We start from the raw sequence: 22,977 nt of genomic DNA, 5'->3' as shown, positions 1-22,977 counted from the left end.
TATCCAGAGTTCTGTTCGCTCTCCTGTATAGTTCAAGCAAACTACCAGTCTCAATTGAAAGCCTGGTGTGCCAGGCAATAAACTGCAAGTGTCCCACAATAAAATGCTGGGTATGATTCGAAATATTCCACAGTATATCAGAAATAACCATCAAGAATAACAACACGGTTACATTAAACTTTACTAGACTTGACTAGACCAGTTTGCAATTTGTTTTGTCTAAAGATAATAACTATTTCAAAATATTTCTGTAGAAATTTACCAGAAGCTAAACTGAAAAATGAGATTCTCGTTGGTCTTGATATTTGCAAATTGATGTCCGGCATCGAAATTCGACAATAAGTCCGAAGCAAGGATGAGTATAAGAAAAATTGAGAAAAGGAGCTTTGTAGGTGGTATATATATATATATATATATATATATATATATATATATATATATATATATATTAGAAATATTAAGTGAAAAAGAGTAAAAATGTTTCCTTTTGCAAAAGATATTTCAACTTTTGGGTCAGCAAATTGCTTGAACGTATTATTAGATAACACCTTTCCTATTTTGAATAATTAGCATTTTTATAAAAATATCTCAGTCAGAATGATGACAGAAAGTAGCACCGCAACACTATTTTGAAAAAAATCTAGACTACAGAGTAGGCGATTAAAATGTTTCCCTTTGCAAAAGATATTTCAACTTTTGAGTCAGCAAATTTCTCGAACCTAATATTAGAGAATACCTTTCCTATTTTGAATAATTAACATTTTTATAAAAATATCTCATCCAGAATGATGACAGAAAGTAGTACCACAACACTATTTTGTAAAAATCTAGAATACAGAGTAGGCGATTAAAAAGTTTCCCTTTGCAAAAATATTTCAACTTTTCAGTCAGCAAATTGATTCAACGTAATACTAAAGAATACCTTTCCTATTTCGAATAATTAGCATTATTATAAAGATATCTCATCCAGAATGATGACAGAAAGTAGTACCACGACACTACTTTGAAAAAATCTGAACCACAGCGTAGGTGAATAAAAAGTTTCCCTTTGCAAAAGATATTTCAACTTGTGGGTCAGCAAATTGCTTTAAAGTAACAGTAGAGAATACTTTTCCTATCTTGGATAATTAACTAATTAGAAATTTACCAGAAGCTAAACTGAAAAATGAGATTTTCGTTGGTCTTGATATTTGCAAATTGATGTCCGGCATCGAAATTCGACATTAATTCCAAGTCCGAAGCAAAGATGAGTATAAGAGAAATTGAGAAAAGGTGCTTTGTAGGTGGTGTATCCTTATCTTCCAATATCTTCCACAATTATCTTTAAAAATAATTAATGTATTTCTCCAAATTATGTTAATGTAACCATCATAATAATAATCATTATCCTTATAATAACTACTAATAATCGCACTGTGGACACGATATTCGACCACAATTTATTAAGCTAACCAGAGTAAAGCGACAATTTTAAAAAAAGTTACTAAAACTTTTGTTCACAGTATTTTTTATATAAGATCAGAAATGTATTTGATAAATAACATTAATTAAATTAATAAATGTTTCTATATTAAAACATAGTAAAATATATGCAAACTACCGCAATAACTAATACTCACTAACATTTCTTAAATTGCATTTAACTAAATCTCATTTCTATTAAGTTGTAATAGTCAATTGATAAGTTTGTAGCGACCTTGAGGCATGTCGAATTTTACATCGTGGAATAACGGTCTACAAAATACCCAGAAATATAATCCCAGATGTTGAACACGGGCGGGGTGCACAGCAGCGCCAACTAGAACCCGATAACGAATAGCTGGCGGCAACCCCGAGACGTTTATCTGGGATGTTATTGAAGGGTATTTCGATTCATTCAGTGCTCAACCATCGTTTGGTTTAGACGTGCCACCATCGTTTACTCTAAAAGTTTAAGTAACTACACCACTGAACATTATATCAAAGTATCATAAATAAGATTATTTTCAGAACTATAAGAACTTCAAGGAATCAAATATAAGTATACATGATGATCCTTTGCTTTTATGTTATTATAAATACGGAATAATAAGTGAAGTAATACATGTTTGTATATTAAAATAGAGAATATATGTAAAAAATCGTTTTGAAATTGATATTTGACTTTAGCAACTATATTAAAACAAAAGGACATAATTAGTTAATTTATTTTTTGCAACTTATAAATGTATATTAAAGGAATATATTTACAACCATTAAATGAACTATTTTTTCAAAACTTAGGTCTATAAGATAAATAATAAAAATAATTGAAACAAAGTTCAAAGAACAACATATCATATAGTCACATATCTTGAAGCTATTTTATAAATGTTAATATTCTTTGCATTCATTTTAACTGTTAATGTACAAATTAACATATTTTTTACCTGCAATGTTGAATTAGTGCTTTCTTAAGAAACGCACTTACTAATGAAAATTAATACCAATAAAATTTACAGTTAAAAATCTTTAAAATTACCTTTAGTAAAATGATAGGCTATGTCCCCAGAACTATATCAATTACTATCAATCCTTAAGGAATAATTTTTTTAGCTCTTTTCTATTCCCCAAGCACCAATTAAATCAAAATCTGGTTTCTAAATATCTTGTAAGTATAAACAAAGAGGACACATTAATTTGTTCTCTCTATAAAAAATGTCAAATATGATTTTACTTGATCATACTATTCTTAATCATTTTTTACTTAAACAGTCGAAACAGGTGATCTAGGGACTAGGGACTAAAAATAGTAATTATTATTTTCAGTCAAATGCACGGTTCAATTGTTTTTTTTTTCACTATTCACAATGTTAATCTTTTTACCCTATTACATTAAGTCTTGAAAAATATCGTTCCAAAATGATGTACATTAATATACAATAATTGTTATTTACTGTTACAATAATTGTTACAATTGTTACTTACAAGCGTACTACCAAAAAAATCATAAAATTATATATATTACATATAAATCTATGTAAGCATAAATTGGATATATTTTTGTCAAGGTCGTGGCTAGGACGACAGAGCCAGAACGTTAAAAATCAGTAAAATGATACTAGTAGAACAAAAAATAGTAACTAAAGGTACACGACTGAAACAGTCGATAGTAGATAGTAATAAAAATCAGTCGGACTGAAAATAGCGACTGAAAACAGTCGACAGAAACAATCACTGGTAAAAAGTAGTAAAATCAGTCGAACCAAAAATACGATTGAAACAGTCGATAGTAAAAACTAGTCAATTACTAAACAGTCGATAGTCGTTTTTAGTCAATCGTTCCCAACGCTAGATCCAACAATACGAGAATAACCTAAAATAACACAAAATCTTTGCCTACAACGTTGCCAGACTCTGATTTTGAAAATTACGCGCCTGCGGTTGATTTACATACAACAGAAATCACGATCAGCCTATAAGAGTTTGAGCTTGCAACGTCGGACGGCTTTTTCTGATAGCTTGATTTGGGCGTATTTCGTTTTATTGTAATTTATTTATTTGCAACTCATATTACCCAAAAATTTAGACTAAAAATTCTTTCTCGATATAAGCTTTGACTGTACCAAATTTCGCATCTCCAGGTACCCCCATTTTCTTCAAAGTGGAAGGCAATTTTCGCTAAACCGAATAACCTATAGATTATCTAATAACGTGTGTGTGTTTTTTTTGCAGTTCAATGGTCTACCCGGTCGGACTTCTCCATAATATCCGGCACCGAAGAACTGACGGACATGTCTAACTTACGATGTCAAGTCGATCTGATGCAGGGGCGAAGATATTATTTTAGAGCCTGTTGCGGGAACCTGAAGGGTTACGGAATGTTCAGAGCTTCGACGCCGTCCTCAGTCATTCCGTCAACATGGAGAGAAATTGAACAAAAAGATCCTAGGTATGTTTTTATGAATATCTCGCCAAAATTATTTGCCGATCATTATAATTAATCATTGCTATACTTGCTATTGGAGAGAACTGCGAAGAAGCAACCAGAACATTACAACAATACAACTAACAGTATAAATACTTGGACCAAGACTTGGAGAATGATAGTTAACCAATACAAATCGGTGCATAATGAATTTACATATAATCACAATTTTATTATTATTTATTTAATACATTGTTACTAGTCGTTTCCGTCTAACCTACAATTTGTCTTTATGACAACTTAAATCTAGGTATATAACTAGGAGGACCCATCGGCTCTATCCCAGTCTCTGCTGAAATAATGTTTATACATGTCACTGCGGAATTTTTTAATATATGCACCTCACTACACAACACTACACAAGATCAGATGGTTTGATTCTTTTGAGTCTGTGTCCTGTTCTGGTGGTATCTAAAAGCTGCAATATTTCAATATTCTCATGGGAAGACTCCATTCCTCATGCCCCCATGCAATTCTCTTGATTTCCTGACTGACTGTGAGTATCTGAAGGTCTCGATGTAGGTAATCAGTCCTATAGTATTTGGATGTACCCACAATACCTCTTAGGACTTTGTTCTGAAAAATTTGTATTTTATTTATGTTACTCTTTGCAGAACATCCCCATAATTGAACGTTGTATGTCCATATAGGTTTCAGTATTTGCTTATATAATAGCAATTTATTATGTACTGGTAATTGTGATTTTCTTCCAATTAACCAGTACATTTTCCTATATTTAAATTCCAGTTCTTTTCTTTTCTTCTTTATATGTTCCTTCCAGCGAAGTTTTGCATCGAGATTCATTCCGAGATATTTAGCGTTGTTGCTATATGGAATGATAGTATTATAATATGTTATTGGTGCTTGTACGGTCTTTTTATACACCTATACAACTGCACATGTACAGATTTACTTTCATTAATTTTTATTTTCCAAGCTTGTGTCCAATTATTTAATTATTGTCACTTGCCTGTTGTAATTTTCGTGAGGCTTCTTCACTATTGTCTCTGACAGCGATAATCACAGTATCATCAGCAAATGAAGCCAGCAGTAGCAATGGATAACACTTTTTTTCCTATATAACAACAACGCCAAGTGCCTTGGGTAGTTCCTCGATGCAAAACTTTATTGGAGACAGCACATTAAAAATAAATGAAAAGAACTGGAACTGAAATATAGAAAAATATATAGGTTATTTGGAAGAAAATCTCAATAACAGCTCATTATTCGCCCATAATAAGTTTCTGTTGTTTCAATCGAATTCCAAAACCGATATGAACCTCTACTTTCATATCAACAACGAGATGTTGCAGCTCTTTGTTAACGCTCAAGTAGGAGACTGACTCAAAAAGATCAAACCATTTGATCTACTACTGCAGTCAAATTGTATTTACCAGAAAAAACTTAAGTATAATAGGTGGATATTATGCTATAGAGCATAGACTAAGTAAAGACACATTATTCTCCTAAATATATACCTAGTTTTTTAATTATTGTAGAAACAAATTGTAGGTTGGTCGACAACGAGTAGTAACAATGTATTAATTTTTTATTAAGTTTTAGTAACAAGTAACAGGATTCTGCCACAACGAAAAGCTTAAAGACCTTTTCTTTAGAATGATGTTGCTTAATAGAGAAAAAGTTGGGCAAAGAGCAAGACAAATAATCACATCACAATTTCTGAAGATATTGAGCAAGGCTATTAAAAATATATAAAGAACTAGCTGACCTGGCAGACTTCGTACTGCCTCATTCGATAAATAGAAGACCCAATAATCCGTAATGAATAAAAAAAAATGCTTGGTATCAATCAATTTTTATTATTATTTTTGATTAAGGCCATATCGTTACCTTTGTTAACATATTTACATATGTACTTTATCGACTTCACAGAGTTACAATATTCCACGTTGATGTGACTCTCAAAAGCTTTGGATAATATTGGCAAGTATGTCACGATCCAACGATTGTCTACATCAACATTTTGTCCTATTACCTTCACAACTACCGATCGCCCATTATCCGCAACAGATCGCCGACAATACAATGGGTATCCATCATTTCTCGTTATGTTTCAGCAATCAGGTCTCTTGGGTATAGCTTGGAAAACTTGCCGTCAACTATACAGAGTGAATTGTAGTTGAAAACTCCACAAGGACCATGTATCATGTGTTTGGTAACTACTGCATGCAATTTTGGGTCAACTGTGGGAAGATGGGCATGAAATTGTCCTGTATAATATGTGTAGCGCCAAATAATGTCATCTGGAAAGAGCTGTTATATTTCTGAATGTTGGTCAAGAAGTGCTTAGAATCATTTCCAATCCCAGAAACTAAAGAGCGTAAAGGATCTGGTGGTGGGACCAATTGTGGCAATTTTACTTTGCCTCCAGCAAAACATAATCCAGTAGATTCACCACTGTATTTTAACGCCTTGCAATATTTACAAATTATTGTCATTTCCCCAATTGTTACCGATTTGTCGGCACAATAATCTATTGCCGCATCATAGTGGAATGCAGCTCGTTCCAGGATCACAGGAGCACTGTGTCTGCGGAATCGCTCAATTTCATTATGTCGTGCTCGCTGTTGTTGTGTTTGATGTGCACGAACTCGTTGCATTCTAAGCCTATCTTCTTCATTGTCACTTTCTAAAGAACGCAATTCTGACATAGCAATACGACTATTTTCTTGATCTGTCTCTCTCTGGTCATCAGTGAGGTTAACACGTGAGGTAGCTCTTCACACATTCGATTGACTGCGATGACCGAAGTCAGGTCGTCTTCTCCTCGGCATCGTCAATGGTAATTAATTAAAGTGAGAAAAGTTCTCGCGTACTTAGCAGAAAAGTGTCACTATCAAAAAATCAACAAAAAAAGAGCACATAATTAGTTAAATTTCGAGCATTTTCATATTTAGTCACCGTTTAGATCTTTCCTGGACTTCCACAAATAATTCAAGACCAAAATTATCCAAATCGGTCCAACCGTTCTCGAGTTTTAGCGAGACTAACGAACAATGATTGATTTATATATATAGATAATATAAATCCAACACCCAACTAATCTTTTAACTCTATTCAATCCTTATTTTGTAAAAAGTAGCGCAATTAAAACTACTGTATTCATTAAGAACTTACGTGTATTTTAATCAGCGATATCTATTGGTAATCTGTTAAGTTCCGTGATTTTGACATTTCTCTGCATATAATAACTCCATTTGCCATTTAGTATTATTGAGTTATTCATTGTTTATAGATGTTAACAATTGAATAACTTTTATTACTTTGATTTGAAGAAATCTGCTACCAAAGCCCATAAAATACTTTTCGAAACTTACGGTGATACTGGTCCGTCATATTCCACAATTTAGTTTTGGTTTCAATTATTTTAAAATAATTATTTTGATGTCAATTATTGAGAACAGCCAAGAGGACCAAAAAGGTTTAAAGAATTGCAAGACTTATTGCACGAAAACTCAGCTCAATTTCACAATGAAGTTGCAAGCAGCTAACCAGTTGATGAGTCAACGGTTTTCGGACGAATGAAAATTACCTCCCGAATTGACCAAAAATGCTATTGCAAACTGTTTCAACATCATGATTTCAATACGTGCCAGGCAAGAAAGGAGGGTTTTATATAGCGTTGGGTACTATCGACTGAAAACAATCGAAACAGTCGATAGTCGCAAAACAGTCGACAGCCGAAAATCTAGCGACTAAAAATAGTAATTACTATTTTGAGTCAAATGCACGGTTTAACTGTTTAAAGTTTTTTAAAACAGTCAAAAGTATTTTACTATTTGTCATTCACAATTTTAATCTTTTTACCCTATTACATTAACAATCTTGAGAAATATCGTTCCAAAATATTGCTGTATTAATATACAATATATTGTTATTTACAAGCAAACTACTAAAAAAATCAACACTATATATATATTACATATAAATCTATGTAAGCATAAATTGGGGACATTTTTGTCAAGGTCACGTAGTAGCCAGTACGTTAAAAATCAATCGAATGAAACTAATAGCACCAAAAATAGTAACTAAAAGTACAGGACTGGAATATGTTGGAACAGTCGATAGTAAATAGTAACAAAATCAGTCGGCCCGAAAATAACGACTGAAAAACAGTCGACTGAAACAATCACTGGTAAAAAGTAGTAAAATCAGTCTTACTATCGACTAAAAGTAGTCAATTACTAAACAGTCGATAGTCGATTTCAGTTGATAGTTCCCAACATTAGTTTTATATAGCTTATTGCGATTGATATAAATAATATACGACTGATATAATAAATACTACATAAAAGCAATCTTCGAATTAGAAAATGATGCTGACACTAATAAAATTGTATTGTATTATATATTTGATGCAAGAATCCTATAGCATCTTGTGAATATTAACGCTTTGTGTATGCTGTTTTGTTAAAAGTATTCATAATATTTTTGTTGTTTCAGATACGGAGAAAGCAATAACCAACTGGATCAGCTTATCGAAGAGGTTCGACAGTTACGTCCAGGCAGTGAGATATTGGAATCTACCGGTCCATCGCAAAGGAGAGCACAGAGAAAAAAGACTACCATTAAGCAATTATTTACCGCTGCTAGCAAATTCCAAAAGAATTTAAAAAGGTATCAATCGTTCATTATTATAATAATACCCATAATAATAGTATAATAAGTCAGTTGAAAATTCCCCTGCCTACCGTAGTAAAACACATTTTTTTTTGCAAAATTAGTTTTTTTTTATTCAACATAATTCCCTTCAAGAGAGATACACTGATTATAGCGACCCTCCAACTTTTTGATACCATTTTTCTAGTAGGATTTGTTCTTCAAAATAGGTCTCAGTTTCGGCGATCACTTCTTCACTCGACGAAAATGTCTTCCCAGCGAGCATTCTTTTGAGATCTAAGAAGAGGAGATAGTCGCTGAGAGCAATTCGAAGGGCAATTCATGGATTTTGCCAACGTTTTCACTGACTTGTGACACGAGGCATTGCTTTGGTGAAGCAGCACTTTCTTTTTCTTCAAATGCTGCCATTTATCGGCGATTTCGTTCTTTAAACGGTCCAATATGTAATAGTCGCTGTTGATGGTCCTTCTTTTTTCAAGATAGTCAATGAAAATTATTCCATACGCATCCCAAAATACAGATGCCATAATCTTGCCAGCCGACTGTTGCGTTTTCCCACGCTTTGGAGCGGGTTGAACTCGCGCGGCACCCACTTTGCACAGACCTTTCTCATACCCAAACATTCGTGAATGATATGATGTACACGTTCACTTGATATCTTTAGAATGTCTGCTATTTCATTCAATTTCAATTTACGGTTCGTTTTTTGTGCGTCCACTGCGTTCACCGTCTTCGGTGCTCATTTCACCACGTCTAAACTTAGCATACCAATCCTTGATGGTTGATTTTCTTGGGGCAGAGTCCGGAATCTCGGCATCAAGACAAGTTTTTGCTTCAACTGTATTTTTTCCCTTCAAAAAGCAATATTTTATCAACACGCGAAATTCCTTTTTATCCATTTTTTTTCACAATAACAAAGTTGCTTCTCTCAATTCACATACTAATGATCTGACAGCTGTCAAATTTATACACGCATCTTTTCAGGGTTAGGGCTAACTAAAAACATAAGGATTTAATTTTAGTAGCGCCATCTATGTGTCAGGCCAGGGACTTTTCAATTGACCTGTTATAATGTAGTATGTTCCTATATTTTCAGAAGAATCATATATTAATTTCTTATTGTCATATACGAGTTGTGTTTGCAAAATGACAAGAATGATGCTCTTACAGTTATGTTATCACAGCTATATCTATTTATTAATAACCTTAATGGTTTAACAATCTGCCCCGTAGGCAATAAGTATTTCTTATAACAACTATTATATATGATGCATGACATAGAAAAATCAGTCCGAAATCTTACAATGTTTGGTTTGGTGTATGGTACTTCTACTATGATACATTTCCAACAAGTTAACAACGTCCTTACACTAACAAGGATATCCGCATTCAATAGCAACTGTTCCCTACGTATACTCTGTATATACTGACTAGAATTTTATTCGTTTGAGTCAAGATGTTTCTATTTCTGCATCCATGAATCCAAAAAGCATCTAAATCGCCAAGAAAATCACTCAATTCACTTTTCGCAATTAAATGCCTTTCTTCTACAACGAAATTACCGTCATTGTTCGCTGATGATGAACACGAAGTTCTTGTGTTGTGCTTATACCCGAACAAATTGGCAATGGATCACTGTCCGTACTTGGAACTGGCTTTGACACTGATAACACGTTAGGTTATTTATAATGTGCTATTTTTTGCATTTATACTAACTACATTCAACGAGCAAAAGTAGCAATCATCTACATACTTTTTCTGTTCTCCCCATAACGTTGGTTCACGAAATGGAAAACATACATTTTCACCAAGTGATCACTTGTACAACTTTGCTTTGCACGGCTACCAAACAATTTCCGTGTCCATGGTTTATCAGTGTTTACTACAGCAAAGCCAAAGTAGTGCAAATACGCATTTTTGGGTGAATTTGTCGTGATTTTTCCACGTTTGCCAAACATATAACATTCACAAACGTAACAAAGCACTTTGAAGCGACTTTGCAACGTTGTCTCCGCATTTTCATACTTTCTGAGGCACAATCACATCACATAAATACGTTCTAAATGATGTTTAATGCCACGTAGTCAGCTGACAACCATAATAAGAGCGCAATGCTGCCACCATGCATGAAATCGAAAACTAGAATCAATCTTGACACTCGGATTCTGATCTGAGTTCAGGGCATCAAATAGCTTTAAAAATCGTTCTCCAAAAGAGGGTCCTAACCTGAAAGAAGCACATACTCTCTAAACGGAAACAACATGGACTAAAATTATATCAAATGTATTGGCTCATCGGGCGCAAATCCAAGTTATCATTAGATAACAAGGTATTGCTGTATGAGTCTATACTCAAGCCCATTTGGGCATATGGAGTTCAACTATGGGGTACTGCTAGCAAATCTAATATATCCATCATTCAACGGTTCCAAAATAAGGTGTTGCGTGCCATTGTTGATGATCCGTACTATATTTCAAACAAAGTGGTACAACGCGATATTCCTCTAGAACCTATAACGAGTGTAATTCAACGTGTTTGTGTAAAGTACTTCGAAAGAGTGTCAGTGCATCCCAATGTACACCACCTGATCTCATTACTGGACATATGTAGACTTTAGAATAAGACTAATTAATTAAGATAATATTTTATACAGAAGATTGCTTAATGAAGTGATTTTCTACATGCCATGTATATATAATAAAGACATAAGAAATGCTTATTGCCAATAGGGCAGATTGTGGACTCACGAAGAGTAATAAAAATAATAATAAAAAAGGGTCCAAAATTAACCCGATTTGTAAACTTGTATTATCGGCTAGAAAATACAATTACCATAAATATTCGAAACGATTTATGACTTCCCAGAATGGTGCAAGTGTATGTCTGGATTTTCAAAAAAAAAAATGTCATGAACTAAATACGAAATACAATTGTTAAAAAAACTGATCCTGTCTTCGCCATTAGAGAACTTTTTCAATAGCTCTCTTATCGACCTTCTGTTGGAGCCCTTTTATTTGTTTATTGTTGCTGAGTCACTAGTTAATCACAGCTGACGATTTCAGCTAGACTTTCTTGCGAATTAATAATACACTTTACTTTACACTACTTATTTTATTTACACTAATTACAATTAGGTGAAACAAGCCGATTTAATATGGGTAATTTTACTTCCAATCCCCCAGAAAGCAACTCTATATAAAATGCTAATTTGATCAGTCTGCCTTTTTGGAGCACAGGTGTAGTGCAGTTGTATTACTGGTTGGTTTTATGTTTTAGTGTAATCCCATATTTGCACCCTATAAGTCCAGATTCGGAGTTGCATTTTAGGTCAAGATGATCCTTCCGATACTAGTACCTTCCGATTCACCAGTAGAGTTCCTTGACTTTGAGTCTAATATGCTTTGATTTTCGTCTAACGTGATGTTTCCATTTTAACCTATGAACTTGTTATCAGCTTGATATCAGCAGTATTTAGCAGATACAGGAGTGGTCCCATAAAGCTATAAAAATGCAGATATAAAAACGGTATTTTGGGATATAAACATATTTAACACTTAATCTCTGACTCTTATTAACAGCATTCATTAATAATTTAATTGTTTCAGGGGTATCTATTTAGCCTGTATATTATATCACGAAGACAAAGTCCTCGTGACAAACGAAGAGTTCCTTCCTGTGATAGAAGTCGACGAAACCTTTCCCAGTTGCATTAACAACGATCTCTATTGGCTGATGCGGGTGGCGTGTACGTGGGACGACACCAAATGCCTGAAGACGCTGATGGAGGAGCACACGTCCTCCACGATACACTTTCGTACCAAGCTCCTTCTGGCGGCGCTCCAGATGCAGTCGTCGCTGTGCCTCCAGGACCTCGGACAACTCTACTATAAGCCGCTGCGTGATTCTCAGGGAACCGTAGTTATTAGTACCATAAACTACGTGAAATCGCCGAAGAGTGTGAGTGTGTTAAATTCGCGTTGGTTACCGATGAACAAGGTGTTCAAGAAGGCGGTGTTGAGCGAGGAGTCCAGTATCTCGGACGTGTTGATGGCCAGCATTCAAGACCAGATCAATTATCATCAGGTGTCCAGTCTGAAGTTGGGCAGGGGCTTGTACTTGGCTTATTTGAAGATGCAGAGTTCGGTGGATATGATTCAGTTGGTCGTTTCGACGAAAACGCCCAATATGCTACCGCACTGCAAGGTTCGGGATAATCCTCATGTGTCAGCGTAAGTAAAAATGTTATTGTATATTACCTTTCCTCGTATTTTTGGATCATCTAGTGAAAATGGACAAAATATTGACTTGATAACCTAATCTAAATGCGTAACGATATGAACTAAAATTTAATTTGGCCACGTTGCCATTTATTGTAAATTATATGTATATTTCAAGAATATAATATCATATATTAGAATATCGGTCTATAAGTTAATTTTAAACGATTAACAACAGGTGGTGTTACTGTGTATTAAGTCGTATCGAATACATTTGTAACCAACTTCATGTTGACGCTGTCACATTAAAGTATGTATCATTTCATCAAAGAGTGAACAAAAATGTTTTCAGTGCGTTGAAAATGTATGAATTTATAGCGAGTAAATCAATTTTTTGGCGGGAAGTTTTATTTTTTTGCTTCAGTTTGAAAAAAAATGCAGCTGAAGGTAATCCAGTGCTGTGCGAATCATACGGCAAGCAAGCTTCATCAATATATATAACATCATCAATATATATAGCAAATAATCTAACGATATTCACAACCAAAACCTATTATTACCTACTATGTAAAACTAAACTCTGAATGGTACTAGAACAAATGACATTATAATACTTAACTCTGTACGTAAAATAAGTGAATATCACTACATAGTATAAAACAAAGTCGCTTTTTCTGTCCCTATATCCCTATGTGCGCTTAAATCTTTAAAATTACGCAACGGATTTTGATGCGGTTTTTTTCAATAGATAGAGTGATTCAAGAGGAAGGTTTATATGTATAATACATTCATAATATACTAAGGCAACATTGCTAATTTTAGAGGTTTCTAATGTGATGTCGTAAATTAACCTATTTTTTTAGGCTTATTTAGCAATTAGAAAAACGCTGCCTAACCCTACGAGTTAGATCAAATTAATGTACTTCAGTATTCTACACCATAAAAAGGTCTACAAAAAAGTCCGCGATGGTATATGTTTATCTTTTAGGGATAACCCACATTAACCATTTTTATTGTTTACTTTTTACGTGAGAAAATGGCTTATTTACGAAGCTATTTTAAGCAATACGGCATTAATCCTTATCGAATTAAGTACCTTAAATACAGTGTGCAATTAATATAGATCAATATGGTTCCTTACAGCATGTAAATTAAACAAATATTTTCGGAGATATTACAAATTTAAAATTTGCGTTTAAAAATGTGTAATGTAATAAAAATTGTATGAATTTAGATATTCCAAAGATAGCAGGAAATCTTCATAGTAAGTATAGGGGAAGAGGAATTGTTTTACTCCAAATTTAATGCGTGCAGGCCAAGGGCAGTAATGAATGAACCAAAAATACTGGATCGATTTTAATCATGTTTTCATTGAGTGACATAGGCATATATATTTTATGCCCGTGCAAAGTCGGAGCGGGCCGCTATGTTTTTATATACAACGTTCATATTTTTTCTGTAGTGTATTTAATTTAGTATCAGCATTGCACCCGTGCGAAGCCGGGGCGGGTCGCTAGTAAGCAATAAAAGTGGTATATCCAAGTCAATGGATTTCTTGACCCTACGTTAAAATAACAATAAACTGAGAATAATACACAATACAAAAACGAAATAATATAAATAATAGCTTTATATCAAATATAAACAAGCAAAAAGCACATTAGTGATCTCAACAGTTGAAGCACCAAAACAAAAATGGCAACATTCGGCTGATGTTATTCTATAACCCATCCAATAAAACAGCCAATGCATGTCATCAAAATATATAACGCCGGCACAGAGCAGTGTTGCCGCGTCAACTTAAGAATTTTGGTTTACGACCTTTGCCGGTTTATTACCTCTAATTATTATCACTAATGTTTTAAAGAATTTTACAGACATTTGGCAACATGTTCCTCTGGTGACAGCTCAAATCAAGGTTTATAGACTGGTTCGATTATATGTTCCTTTTTAATTAGAATATTTAATTAAAATCTAAAATCTTAAAATCTACTCCGGGTTTAAAATGAATTTTACATTTTTAGGGACTATAATCTATGATGTACTTTGGTTGTTTTTTTGGATGGGTTATACCTCCCGCTCACTTGTAAATGGCAGCGTTGTACAATGACACGAGAACTACCGATGTTAACCGAGTACCCACAATACGTCACTGGAAGTAGCCACTATTGACAAAGTTATCGTATACTCTTAGTAAAATCTTATTATTTTAGTATACGATATAAAATATTTTTAAGAAAAAAATTGAACCGACTTCAAAAAATAAATGAGGAAGTCGCTAAAAATTAAAAAATAATCAAATTTAGATTTTTAACACAAAAATAAACAAAAGCCTTATTTAACCTATCTACTACACGTATTTTATATTCTAATATATACACAATTTAGTAGTAAATTTGAGCATTTCCCTCGATTCGGCGAACATACATTACAAAATATATATCCAGCCGAACATAGAACCTCCTCCTTGTTCGAAGTCGGTTAAAAATTAATATTTTAGGAAATCTATATAAGATAATTTCAATGATTCATATTATCAAAACTTATTTCCTTTGTTCAACATACATGAAAGGAAAATATTTAGAAGAGTTAAAAAGAATTTAAATTATGTATTATAAATGTATTATTATATATATATAATATTTTTCTTGCTATATAAACACCTAACTAGTTTTTTCAAAAATGTCAAATTATGAAGTTATTATATTATGTTTAGTGCCATAAAGACGGTAAAAGTTCAGGAAAATAATCAGATTGAACCTAATACTTAGAAATATTTGTCAACAAAAGCCTATTAACAGTTTCATTCAGTCGGTAGTGTATTAACACATCTATCAATAATTATTTATATTATTTTCAGTGAAGAATGGCAATACCTCAAACAACAACACCTCCCCGACGTCCTAGACAACGCCAGCGAGCTGCAACGAAACTTCCTCGAATTAGTTACTAGCGCCGCCAAGCGGCTGTTCAACTACATGGACATATCCAACGAAGACGCCAATACCCACCGCTTATACGACACCGAAGTAATAGAATTAACGGACGAGGTCAGCTTCATCGTTATCTGTCCCTCAGCGGAGTTTTCCTGCGCTGTTCCCGGCCAAAGGGAGATCCTGTTACAGAGAGGCGATCTAATAAGTTTGCCAATACAGGTAATGCAATTTTTTACCCGATATTTCTATTCGAGGGAAAAGTTATAAAGATATACTTTGTTGTTGTTTTAGAAAAAATCATTTATAGGTATTTCAAGACATTATTTATTAATCAGTTATCTATATATGCGAAATGTCACATTAATTGACACATAATCAAATCGATTAATTTGAAATTTTACAAAATTACTGCTTCCTAGCTCACTAAAAAGCCTAAATAGAGTTTTTAGCATTTTTTTTTCAATATATAAAAATTCAACTGACATTTATCTGTCATAGTGACATTACCATGGTAACCGCTGCATTAATGGCCGTTACTATGGTAACATTTTCAAACACTGTCATTATCAGTTTAACTCCCAATGTTTGTGAGTTTTTTTTATAAGGCTGCTTAATTTACTACTAATTAATTAATACTTTTTTCTTATTGTATGTTATTATTTTAACACTGTTAATGAAGGTTTCCAAAAATTATAGAAGATTTTTATGAATCCCCATATGTGTAACAACTTTAAAAAATGTAAAAGAAACAATTTAACAACTGTGAGTTTAGTATTAATAAGAAAGTACGAGGGAAGACATTTTCATTGTTAAACAATACTTATAATAAAAATAATTTGCCAATATTTAAAATTCCTCTATCTGACTTGACAGTGTTCGAATCACCATGTTAATAAATTGTACAAGCTCAATACTACAGGCGTCCTCTTATTGTAAAGTGCGTAGATGGTTGCATGTATTTTGATTAGCCTTTAAAAAATGTGAAGTATCAATGCAAAAAAACTATCAATGTAAAAAACTGTTCAGTTCAATGGTTTTGACATGATTCTATATAAAATCACAGTTTTTCATGGATAGAACATGGATTATATTTGTTTGTAAAAAAACTGCGGCCTGACCACATCAAACACTTTTTGAAACTTTTTTGTGGTGGTTCCGTCATACCAAATTAATTTCAACAATTTAAATCTACATTGACACGAAAACGGAATATCCAAATCCATAAGCCCTGCTGTGTGTATAGTGGGATCAACGGTATAGTAAAGATAAAAAAATAGTGTTATTAATAGGCATTAATGTCACATTTAAATAATGTAGAGTCTTATTCTTATTATCTTCTCACACAATGTTGTTTCACATAATATATTAATAAAAGAACATATAGCAATATTGTCAAATTTGTGTTAAATCTAATTAGATAAACTGCTATCATTATTATCGATAGAATTAGACATTCAAAACATTCTAGTCTAGTTAAATATCTGGATTTTTAAATAGATCTATATTTGAAATATTATAATCTAAACAATTGCAATATTGATTATGATAATAATTATTATTAGATAATAATTAATTATTATTATAGTAAAGTTAAATGATGTAAATAGTTTTGTAAAGAGTTTGGAAAAGCGATATTCAGTATCTAGATACTAAAATTTATCATCTAATAGAAGGAAGTAGATATCTAATTAGAACTTTTCTTTGGTGATAGATAAATTATTAAACATTGCTTCTGATTGGTGCAAATCTATTATTCTTATAATATTTATTTTTAATATAAACTAAGAACATGTTTTTTCCTAGGTGTTTGAAATGATCCATCTGAACACTTACCAGAGTACCATCGTGCAGAAGTACTGCAAGCTTAGCTGCTTATTGGAACTAGACGCAGCCACAGCCAGTCACCTCCATCGAGAAGCGTTCTCCAACTCCGAAGTTGTCATTGCCAAAGAACGACTGGCGCGACTGCAAGACCTTCAAACCAAACTAGAGACCCTGTGGAAGAGCGTCCGTTGGCTGGCGGATGTCATAGCGTTCGCTCGTGATCGAAACATCGGCTCCATCTTGATGAGACACGTCCTGGAGAAGGAAGTCGGCGTGTCGACCAGCCCGAAGAGGGATTTACTCCAGCTGCCTCCTCCGAAAGTCATTAAAAGCACACCGGGCAGGGGTTCATGGCCTGGCCCGGGTGGAACCAGCGCGAACTCGAGCGGGAACTTGGTGAACGAGTACAGTAAGAGTGAGCAACATCTGAACATAAACGGGAGCACTTCCCACTATCTGAGTGCCAGGAGCGATCCAGAGTCAAGGAAAAACAGCGAGAGCTTCAACAGTACGAGCGATTATCTCTCGCAACTAACGCCAAGCAGGAGTGAGGATGTTCTCTTCTCCGTACCCAGTTGTAGCAACGTCCCTAGTTCTAGGACACGATCGGTGACGGTATCCAGCGTCTCCGTAACCACCAGTCCTCTGCTCAGTGTCAAACCGATGTACGGAGGTAGCATGGTAAGCGTCAACACATTAAACACCACGGATAGCTTGCACAGCCTCAGTTCGGACAGCGACCAAGTTCAGCCGCTAGGTTCGTCCACCCCACAGAAAAAACCGAAACCCAAGATGGTTCCCAGTAAAAGCATGGCGAACGTAAAGCAACACTTCCTGGATCCGAACACATCAGATCAGAACCTCCTCTTCCTCACCGTAGATCACGCTTTACCACCCTTAACCAACCTGGAAACCAACTTGTCCAAAAGCTTGACGAATATCAGGTCGTTCACCGAACTAGACCGACTGGATCCTTACCTCCCGGCCCTGGAGTCCCCCAATTGTCCCGTGGTGTTCCCGGAAATCTTCAATCTTCCGAGCGACGATCCGGAACCCTACGCCAAAGACAACTACGACATCCTGCAGATCTACGCAGCATACGAGACCGGGTTGGTCATAGGAACTAGTTTGAAGGTGTACGTCACGCCCAGGACCACGGCCAGGGAGGTGGTCAACGTGGTAGTCCGTCAGCTGAACATGGCGGTTATTCTGAAGGGCAAGAAGGGTCCCATCTACAACCGAGACATGCTGAAGAACTTTTGTTTGGTCGCTATCATCGGAGCGCGAGAACGTTGTCTGAGGGACGATTTCAAGCCGCTGTTACTGCAGAACCCTTGGAAGTTAGGTAGACTGTACGTGCGTAGGAAACACGATGTTCTAGCAGCATTAGATCATAGCAGTAAGTTGGATCGTATCGAAGCGAATCGGATAGATCGCATTTAAAGACATGATTAATTTATTTGCTTTTGTTACAAGATATTTGTGGGCTTTAAAATTTTTACCACAAAGGGCATAGAGAATTTGATATTAAGTGAATAGAAAAGTAATCCATAGTTTTTAAATTGTGTTGCTCAAAATTGTTAATTTCTATTGTCAATTCATTGTTGTACTATATCATTCAAAATCTTATAAACAAAGACATTAACATTATAACATCGCATTATAATAAAAAAAAAACTAATCTATAGAATGGAAGGCAGGTATGAGAATAGAATCTAAAAGAAGAGTCGAATTATGGGTTCTGGAGAACTAATTTATTAATGGAAGGGTTTTGTATATATTTTAAATCACAATTGTAATAACTTCAACCACAATTTTGTTGCTATAAATGTATCTTCTCTGTTCAGCTGCTGTTTTTCTCTTCTACTCAGACACACCTTTAACAATCAGATCAGTTTTGTAGTCGCTCAAATAAAAGAAAAATTGAGTTACATTTTCATATCCCTTAACGAATTTCAGAACCTGATGTTTCTTCGGTATTTATTTCATGTAGAAACGACTAATACTAATTGTTTTGTGGAATAATAACAAATCTTATTCAAGATAAAAATTTGAACTTTTTATATTTAATTGTTAGAAACTTGGATTACTTTTACACACCCTATATTGTAAGGTATGAACATATCATTCAAACTTATTTTCTATACCCTAACATTAACACTGATTTATATTAAAACACTGTGTATAAACCCCAGAATCGTTTTACTCTTGTAACAAATGCGAATCATAATTTAGTCACATTGAAATGGTGCTAGTTTTCTTATGATAATGTTAGTTATCTTTGTTGCCTATTACAATAAAAAAAAACACAAAGAAAATAATAATTGTATATTTAGCGCTACATTAAATAAATAGATGTATAGAAACAACATTTGCCACCCTCCAATGTTATGATAATAGAAATAGAGACAAACACCTTCAAATCGATGCTTATATATTAAAATAAAAACAAAACAGCGAACTGAATCAACATCAAAGGCCAGTTAATCAAAACCCAATAACATTGGAGGTATTAAGACTGTGATGATATTGTTTTTAAAAATGTTAGGACCATATTTAATGAATTTAACTAAGATTAAGTACAGGCTGAGTGAATTCTAATTAGAGACAGTCCCTCATTTTGTTGCCAGAAAAAAAAACAAGTCGAACTACTTACGTCCTAAAGCTAACGAAAATATATATCCTAAGACTATGTCCACCTTTTGTATAGAAACGTTATTTTCGGCCTGATATAATCAAATATTCGAACACCAAAATGATCACTGCTTCAAGCAAAATCATAATAAATTATCCATGTATACTCTGGCGGAGGCGCCAGGAAAATTGTACATTTAATAAAAAACGAAATGAATATCAAACTATTTAGAACAGCCGAAAAAATATATTTATAAAAATGTTCATGTTAAAGAATATATATTTGTAAGAATGTTCTAGCAATGTTATTTTATTGTGTTATAGAAAAAATGATATTTTCCTCGAATAAAATAAATAGCGTCGCAACCAAATCCTTTCTTTTCGCTATGTAACTAAGGAAGGTTAGTTGTTTTTGTTGTAGGTCACCGTTGAAAATCACCATATCGTTTATATTCCAAAAAATAGATTTAATATCGTTTTAGTTCATGACTAGCGTAGACTTAGTTTTTATCCGTTGTTTTAGTACAAAGAAATTATATATTTTCCGATTTTTTTTACTGAGTTTATCGAAATTCTAACGATAGATTTTAGGTTTAACTAAGTGTGCGTAGGCAGGAGTTTAAATAGTGCTGCAATGGGTTGCCACTTGATGTGTATATAGTAGGATTATGTATTTTTTCAAGTATTTTCCAAGAGATATTTGAAAAAAGATAATAATTTTGGTGCATGACATGCACGTTGTGATGCGCACTGAACTTACAGGTTAGGGAATATGTAATATAGAATGTAAAGTTCATGTGTAATAAATAAAGATGTCCTCTGTACTTACTCTAGTATTATTTCCTCCATTCGTAGTATTGTCATTTAAGGTATTTTGACAAACACAATCTGACGTATTTATCCTGGAAATGTCTAGCTTGTGTCTTGACGCAAATACAACACAACAATACTTAATTTAGAAATAGTTTTTAGTTAAATATTAAAGACTTTACTTCAATAAGGAAGTGAAAGATATTTCTTAAAGTGATATAACTTTAAGGTAGGATTGACAGCCATTTGACAGAATTGAGTTGTTTTTGGCATTTCTGGTCGGTAGGCATTAACACCTTATCATAGAAAGATAGATGGCGCTACAATGTTTACAAATGATAGGAAATTACATAACTCTGCTATTTACAATAATTTTGAAATAATACACGGATTTTTTGTTTTTATTTGTAGCTGATAATGCAAGAAAAAAACAGAATTTTCGAATTTAAGCAAGAGTAATAACATAAAATGTAAGGAATGAAATACACACTAAATCAAATTAAAAAAAGTTAGCTTTTTAAACTAACTATAAGAGTTTTATCAACTAAAAATATAATCTCGACAGATGGCATGAGTTACAAATGACTCAAGAAACAGATCGCAAAAACATCACTAAATATTATATTGGAAAATGACACTTTGAGCATTAGTTTAAGTGTATAAAAATCCGATTTTATTGGATATATAATTAATTTGGAAATTTAGACGTATTTGCTTATGTAGTTTTAAACTACAGTTCAGTTCATAACACTGCTCAACCAAAAAATGGAATGTTTAGATTGATTGGACCTACAAAAAATCAATTGATTTCGGTTTTCTCGGGTAGGTGATTTCTGAAATACTTGGTTCTACCTTTTACAAATTAAAATATCGAATCACTTCACTCAACTACTACTGGTTATATGCAGTTGATCATATTTTTATTCGAAATTAAATGAGATGTTGAAAACTTTTTGAATTATTTCTCTTTCACGCTGTCTTCAATTTCGATTAGGTATTTGCATGTATTTTGATCGGCGATATCTATTGGTAATAATGATACAGCCTGATAAGTACTAACTGTTAAATTCGATGATTTTTTATATTTCTTTACATAAAATTACAATTTTCCATTTAATATTACTTAATCATAATTGTATTGTCGATTTTAATTACTGTTATCGTTTGATTTGAAGAAAATCATTGTTGAAGCTCATTAACCACTTTTATATAGGTTCTGATTTCACCGATTTAAATTTGATAATTTTTATGTCAATGGATGGAGAAACATGGTCGGAGAAAATGAGTTTCAAGAATTATGTAGTCTTATTTATTGCAGTTATGAATAAGAATTCCATCCAAAAAGGACATATTGGACTGGACGATTGGATGGTTCCCAAGCCTACATCAACCTTTCATCATATTATAACTCTACTGCCAAAAAAAATGGGAAAAAGGTGAAAATAATGTTGATGTGAGCTGATGTAGCTCAAAAATTAAGGGCGTAACAAAGAAAACGCGGTTTTTTTTGTTCAAAAGTGGTTTTATTCATCAACGTAATCTCCATCAAGAGCCACACAATCATTCCAGCGTCGCTCTAACGTTTCAATATCACTTTTGTACAACGATTTATCTTTTGACGCAAAATAGGCCTCAGTTTTGAACAGCCACTAGTCACTGGGAGCTAAATATGGGAAATACGGTGGATGTGGAAGCAATTCGATGTTAGATTCATGTGATTTTGCCATTGTTTTGTTTGACTTGTGACACGGTGCGTTGTCTGGATAAAACAAATATATTCTCTTTGCAATTTCGGCCTTTAAACGCTCCAATAACGCTATATAATGTTCACTGTTGATGGTATTTCCTTTCTCAAGATAGTCGATGACTGTTACACCACGCTCATCCCAAAATACCGAGGCCATAACCTTTCTAGCAGATTTTTGCGTTTTAAGACGCTTTGGATAAGGTTCACGAATTGCTGTCCATT

General features: G+C 33.7%; 1 protein-coding gene across 8 annotated transcripts in view; it reads left to right on the top strand.

The window, feature by feature from the left end:
- Positions 1-21,022, top strand: part of wake (ankyrin repeat and fibronectin type III domain containing protein wide awake) — a 429,559-nt gene extending 408,537 nt beyond the window's left edge. For all 8 annotated transcript variants that reach the window (XM_076414707.1, XM_076414745.1, XM_076414698.1 and 5 more), the window contains 5 exons: positions 3,694-3,910; positions 8,411-8,584; positions 12,193-12,816; positions 15,665-15,959; positions 17,544-21,022. In XM_076414707.1, coding sequence (XP_076270822.1) covers positions 3,694-3,910; positions 8,411-8,584; positions 12,193-12,816; positions 15,665-15,959; positions 17,544-19,007 — 2,774 coding nt within the window. In that variant the 3' untranslated portion in view covers positions 19,008-21,022. The remainder of the gene's footprint in view (positions 1-3,693; positions 3,911-8,410; positions 8,585-12,192; positions 12,817-15,664; positions 15,960-17,543) is intronic.
- Positions 21,023-22,977: the final 1,955 nt, after the last annotated feature.

Source organism: Rhynchophorus ferrugineus, unplaced genomic scaffold (assembly GCF_030347505.1).
Source record: "Rhynchophorus ferrugineus isolate W39M unplaced genomic scaffold, kcgeb_rfMv2 rfM1, whole genome shotgun sequence".
NCBI lineage: Eukaryota > Metazoa > Arthropoda > Insecta > Coleoptera > Curculionidae > Rhynchophorus > Rhynchophorus ferrugineus.
Note: the sequence above shows the minus strand (reverse complement) of the source record. Positions and strands in the feature narration are given on the sequence as shown.